Source organism: Bactrocera latifrons, unplaced genomic scaffold (assembly GCF_001853355.1).
Source record: "Bactrocera latifrons isolate USDA-ARS-PBARC rearing strain unplaced genomic scaffold, ASM185335v1 scaffold_39, whole genome shotgun sequence".
Taxonomy (NCBI): Eukaryota; Metazoa; Arthropoda; class Insecta; order Diptera; family Tephritidae; genus Bactrocera; species Bactrocera latifrons.
The window spans coordinates 375,806-381,920 of NW_017537034.1; the positions used below are offsets into that span (position 1 = coordinate 375,806).

The 6,115-nt window shown below is 35.9% G+C and overlaps 1 protein-coding gene across 1 annotated transcript in view; it reads right to left on the reverse strand.

Moving 5' to 3' along the window:
* LOC108972271 (THO complex subunit 2) overlaps positions 1–3,991 on the reverse strand; it is a 12,215-nt gene extending 8,224 nt beyond the window's left edge. Inside the window, exons 1-12 of the mRNA XM_018938820.1 lie at positions 3,488–3,991; positions 3,246–3,411; positions 2,885–3,132; positions 2,694–2,827; positions 2,379–2,626; positions 2,175–2,318; positions 1,564–2,114; positions 1,300–1,486; positions 970–1,241; positions 785–902; positions 371–715; positions 14–298 (exon numbers count right to left, since the gene is read on the reverse strand). Coding sequence (XP_018794365.1) covers positions 14–298; positions 371–715; positions 785–902; positions 970–1,241; positions 1,300–1,486; positions 1,564–2,114; positions 2,175–2,318; positions 2,379–2,626; positions 2,694–2,827; positions 2,885–3,132; positions 3,246–3,411; positions 3,488–3,813 — 3,024 coding nt within the window. The 5' untranslated portion in view covers positions 3,814–3,991. The remainder of the gene's footprint in view (positions 1–13; positions 299–370; positions 716–784; positions 903–969; positions 1,242–1,299; positions 1,487–1,563; positions 2,115–2,174; positions 2,319–2,378; positions 2,627–2,693; positions 2,828–2,884; positions 3,133–3,245; positions 3,412–3,487) is intronic.
* Between the last annotated feature and the right edge of the window lie 2,124 nt (positions 3,992–6,115).

Consider the following 6,115-nt stretch of genomic DNA (forward strand, 5'->3'; position numbering starts at 1 on the left):
GTTTTGTAATTACCGAATCCTTGGATTCTGCTGCCTGCATTGACAGCTGTTTCAATTTCGAAATTTCCTTCTGATAACTCTCGGCGGGTACTTGCAAATCGTACATACTAAGCGACCAGAAGGTCACTAAAAATTGTGGACTAATATCCTCCCAAACTTTGGGACCATGTAGCGGRCGCACAGACTCAACAATAGGGTTCATAATTAAATTGGTGGCTTCCAGATATTTTTGCAATTTTTGATTGGTAGTCAACTTTTTCGCATTAGGGTCCGCCTTGCGCAACTGATCGTACTTTTGCTTTTTTTTTTTAAATAAACAATAATTTATTAATTGAAAAGTAAACAAGAAAATATTTTTATTTGAGCTTACATTGATTTGATGTGTGAACATTGGACGTGCCAAGAAGAAAGCCACATCGGCATTGATGTGATACTCTTGCAACATRGCGATGATCGATGGCAAACGTTCGACATATTCATCCACCGAGTATGTGGAGCCGAGAAATGTGCCAAATTGTACTAAGGTATCTTGACATTGATCGTACAGCTTGCCAACAAGCTTAAGATGGCTTTGTGCAGTCTCACGATAGATGACACAGTGCTTTTGTTGAGCCATTAGCAAGCATATGGCAACAGCCAAATCATTATTGGCGAGCGCATCCTTCAGACGTTGTGAAGACTTTTTCGTGTTACGCACTTGACTAAAATAACCAGCCTGTGTGTGGTATAAAATATATTTTAAATACAAAAATGTTGCACTTTCTATTAGCCACGGYATACTCACCTCGCCACGCAGCAATTCACCACCGCACATGGCATTTAAGTGTTCATTCGTCATTTCTTCGGCGGATTCTACGCCGGCCATTTTTTGCACAATTTCTTTTAGGATTAACAGATCCAAGCTTTAAAAAAAATTAAAATAGGCGTATAATTAAATAATCATTTAACAAAAAATTCACCACAACACACCTCTTTTGTGACTTTAATTGATTGGCCACATATTGCAGCAAGCCACTGAGCTCGATATTATACTTTTTGAATATTGCACCACAGAAAGAAGCTAAACTCTGTAGCCACAGTGAAATCGAGGTACCGTCGTGCTTGAAACGATCTCTATCCGCCATTGCTAGCGCTTCGATGAGGCAATAACCCAAGCAATCGAACGATAGCGATGTGAGATATTTCAATGAATCGACGACAGGCCCAATTAAGTTGTCGTAGATTTGAATTTGTAGTAAGATCTGTTGAAAAATATGTTTTACCGAACAATTTATAATATATAATAATTATATGACATACATAGTCGAAGAGAAAGCCAGGCGCGCAGTGACTCAACTTGCCGATAAGACGCCCGACAGGCTTTACATTCTCCTTACTGACACGCTTCATTAAAGCCTTGATATTTTTGTGTGCCAAACCACGGCGTCGTATTAGCACCGGATGCACCAAGTATGTGTCGTTCTTCCAACGCGCATACAAGCTATAACTGTTGTKACGCAAATAATATTAAAATATTAACTAAAAACATAAACATAAACAAGCATATTTAACATTTCTACTGACCGAAAATGGTACGGAAAGAATTTCAAAACAGTCCAAATCTCTTCAGCCATGGGGCAATTACAGTCTAGATAAGAAAGTGCCGGCAATATTGCTGCGTCCATAACAGTCATCACCTCGAAGTACAATGTTTCGGATTCGGTGTTCGGTGTGGGCGCATTCAGACTATCCACGCCCATATCGGTCATTATGGTGCGCAATATGCGTATAAGTTTATACATGAGCACTGTGTCAAAATGCAAAGCCGGACCTAGCGCTATCACCATCGGTATAGTATAGTTGCGTAGTTCRGAAAATTCACGTGCTTGCAATTTCTGCAACAATTTCTTATCATCAGTCAATTTCGAACGGCGTGAATTCGTTTTGAAGCATTTTTCCGTGTATACATAATCGATAGAAATGTGAATTAATTCGGCGAGCGCACGCGCAATGGCCTCATGTACAACAACAGATTGCTCTGGTAGTTTTTTGATAATTTTGTAAGCATTTTCCCAGTCTCCCACTTTGAGCAGACCCTCACACAAACCGAATTTCTGGTTGGCATAGTACTTTTCCTGAGCGTTTGATAAATTTTAAAAATTTTATGTCGAATTTAAAATTTTCAAATTACCTACCTCATCGTAAGGTTTCTCCATCTCTGGCTCCACATGTTCTTTATCTTTATTTGTTACTATTATATTTAGTTTGCGCACAAATTCTTTGGCCTCCGCTAGATCATTTTCCCATTCGCTTATAATATTTTTGTCAACTGGCGTAAGCTTCAAAAGATATTAACGTTCAGTGTCGCGTTGTTGCTACAAAACCGCAACCATACTCACCCATTGGTATATATCGTGTAGCTCAATTACGCCATATTTCAGAAGAAGTGAACATACATGAAAAAGCGAACGGGGCGTTCTTGTGTCGGCAAAGTAGCGAAATTTATAACCGAGTACTTCACATATAATTGAACCATTTGGCATGTACGCGCGTAACAGCGGTATGAAAAGATGCCGCCGCTCGGGGCGTGTTTCAAAAGATTCAATAATTATATCAAGTACGCGATTGGGGTCCAAATTGAAACAGCCTATAATATGGAAAAATCACAAATACATAGAAAAACATACTTGACACACCAATGTTATAATTTATACCTATAAGCGATTTTATAATATCCATTATGCTTGTGGCAGTCACACCCTCCTCGAAATCTTGATTTAGTTCGGTGATTAGCTTGGCATAGCCTTCGCTCTCCTCCCGAAATAGATTAAAGCGACGCTGTTTGTAACTGAAATTATAAATAATCAGCATGCTAAACATAAATTTGGTAACATATCAAACTTACTAAAGTTTGGTTTTTATCTTAATAAATTTGGTGTAAAACACCTTGTTCTTTACAATTCCTACATCTTGCAGCGTATCGATTTCCAAACGCTCTTTTATTAGTTTATCCGAGATCACTTTGTCCAGATCCTTTACAATCTGACTAAACATGAGTCGCTCTTCTTGTATGCCATCGGTCATTAGAGACGTCTCCGCATCCAATATATTTACAATGTCCAGTATAACCGATGGAAAATCCGTATGCAGCGTCTGCGTTGAATTTTCAAAATTTTGCATATTTACTTTTCATGCAATTTTAAATATATGAACACAATGCCATATTGTATGTGTGTATAACCATACAATTACACGCGTTTACTTACCACAACATCTGCTAGAGTATTTAGCACTGTATCTTTTTTCAACGTGCAACGCAGTCCATGCCATAGCAGATCGTAGATAGCCCTTGAGATTCCGAATTTAAATTCGTCATTTTTGCCAAAAATCGGATTATCATTTTCCTTCACTTGTTGTTTTAAGAACTTCAAACTAAAATAAAAATGTTTCGTTTAAGCAATATTGTAATGAACGCATTTCACTCCGTTTTTTATTTCCGGTCACATACAATTCACTCTTTCCAGTCTTTTCAAAGTTCTTAAATACATCGCCACTCAGCTTAACGTCCATGCTGTTGTGTTTCTGACGAACTGCACCTGCTGCTGCTGCTTTTGTTGTTACAACTGCGGTAGTAGTGACTCCTGCAGCACCACTGCTACTGTTGCTTGTTGTCAAATTATTGCTACCACCACTCCCGCTGAAACTGCTATTGTGGCTTGTCGTTTTACTATCCGCATGCGGCGTTATTCCGGTTGACAATGTTGATGCACCACCTTTCGTCGTCGTCGCTGCCCCAGCCGTCTGCGCCTTCGTTGAAGTCCGCAATCGCCGCATGCAGTAATTACTACAGAAAATGCAAAAATATTATTTAGAAAGCAGCGTTAATACACGCTACCCGATTTTCTTCACTTTTCACGTAAATTAAGCACAAATTTAGCGCGTTTTTTGCAAGTTTAACGCTATAAATACGAGCAAATACCACAAATTAAAGCGTTTTATCTGTCAAAGGAAATGTCTATATTCCTTGACAGTTGTAAAATGACGCAAGAAGAAGCAGAGAACGCGGAGAACGTAAAACATTTTCTGAATATACGTTCTGTGGCCTGAGCTGCTTTTTACATATTTCACCTATAGATGGCGTTCGAAAGTTTTACTGATGATTGTTTTTAAGTTATTTATTATTATGTCTATACGTCAGATTATTGTAAAATATTGACCACGACATTATTTTTCTRGCATCTATTTCTACGATATATTTTTTATTCAAAACATTTCTCTAAATTTTTATTTTTTTTTTTTTATTTTATTTTATTTTATTTTATAAAAGCTTACATAATAATACAATTATTATACAAACTTAAGAAAATACGCAGCACTAGATTAAAATTAAAATTTTTTCACTAAATTTTTATTATTATATGTACATATGCATATGTAAAAATATATATATATATATATATATTTTTTTTTTTTTTTKTAAAATCCAATCACTAAATTTAATACAATATATTTTATTTATTTTTTCAGTTCATAAATTTATTATTTTCTATGTGTCTAGATAAATGAGTGAGTCAAAATGTACGTCTGCTTAAACAATGGCTTAGAAGCAATTGAAAAAATGTATACTAAATAAAGTACATGCTTACCATACATGCATACATACATACATATGGCACATACGCGTTACAAATAAAGTCATTTAGTTTACTAACGATTGCTTGTTACTAATTCCAAGAATATTATAAAAATGCATTAAAAATTTAATAGCAAATTTGTATAACCTTTACGGGATATATTAAGTTTAACACGAAGTTTGTAACACCCATAAAAACATAGAAAATACTATAAAATAAATAAACAGCGTGACGAGTTGAGTCGATTTAGCCATTTTCGTCTGTCTGTATGTGAACTAGTCGCCAGTATTTGAGATATCGATTTGAAATTTATACACACTTCACGGCTGCTCATTGGTCTTAACCGCCGATATTGGACCATTATAGCATTTACCTACCATACAAACTGACCACCCAAACAGAAACTTTTTCATTTGTGAAGGGTATTACAGCTCCTTTGCAATCAAGTGAACGATTTTCTTGTTTTTATGTATTGCTTGACAGCGGCGTCCTGTCATAATTTGATGTGTAAATATTATAAATAATGTAAATACATCACAACACAATAATATTACCAATTATTGTCAATTTAAGTGTTTTGCTAATTTATTTTTCATGATTTTTCGTTAAGTATTTATAATAAGATATTTTATAACTAAGCACTAAATCAGGATTATAGGAACAGGGAGCCTTACCTACATATTTACATACATATCGACTTCAGTCAATATGGAAATCGATTTATTCATTTCTTTATTCATAATTTATTTTTTATAATAAATTATTGTATGATTGAGCTTAACTTATGCTTACTACTTCCCTACTTGAGTCGTGATCGTCACATTACCGCAGAGTACAGGTGCTAACTAAAAACTTAACAAAAAACTCTTTAAGCGGCATAAATACTAACATACATACATATGTACATCAACATTTTCAAAAATGTTTTTACTGGAATACGAAAAAAAAAAAAATTTTAATTACATAATTCTATCAAATACATTACAAAAGGTATGTCAGCTTTAACTAAAGCATTAATCTCACTATTATGAACCTTTGCATGCACCAGGAACCACGCCCCMTATGAATAATATCAATTTTCTGCTCAGTTTGCTACTACACCAACTTGCCAATTTCGCAGCCATAATTACTCCCCTTTTATGAGATACTCACTGTTCATTGTTGTTGCGCAGCGTATAGAGGGGTATACATCCATATAAGCGAAAGGGAATATCAAACATTAGGCCACACAGAAAGGCAATTTGTACTAAGAATACAAGTATATTCATGCATGCAGAGCAATGTATCCGTCAACACTAACCATTCACGTTGATTTTCCATGCCCATCAGCAGAGGGGTGGGCAGAGCAGTAGCCATTCAATAACGTCTTTGGTGCCGTAAAGCGGGTGAGAAACATCCATAGCCGTGTTCATTCGCATTCACTTAGTGGGTAGGTAGTTGGTATGACGATTGAAAAAACGATTGTGATTTCATTGCCATGTCTCAATTGGGGTTTGGCACGA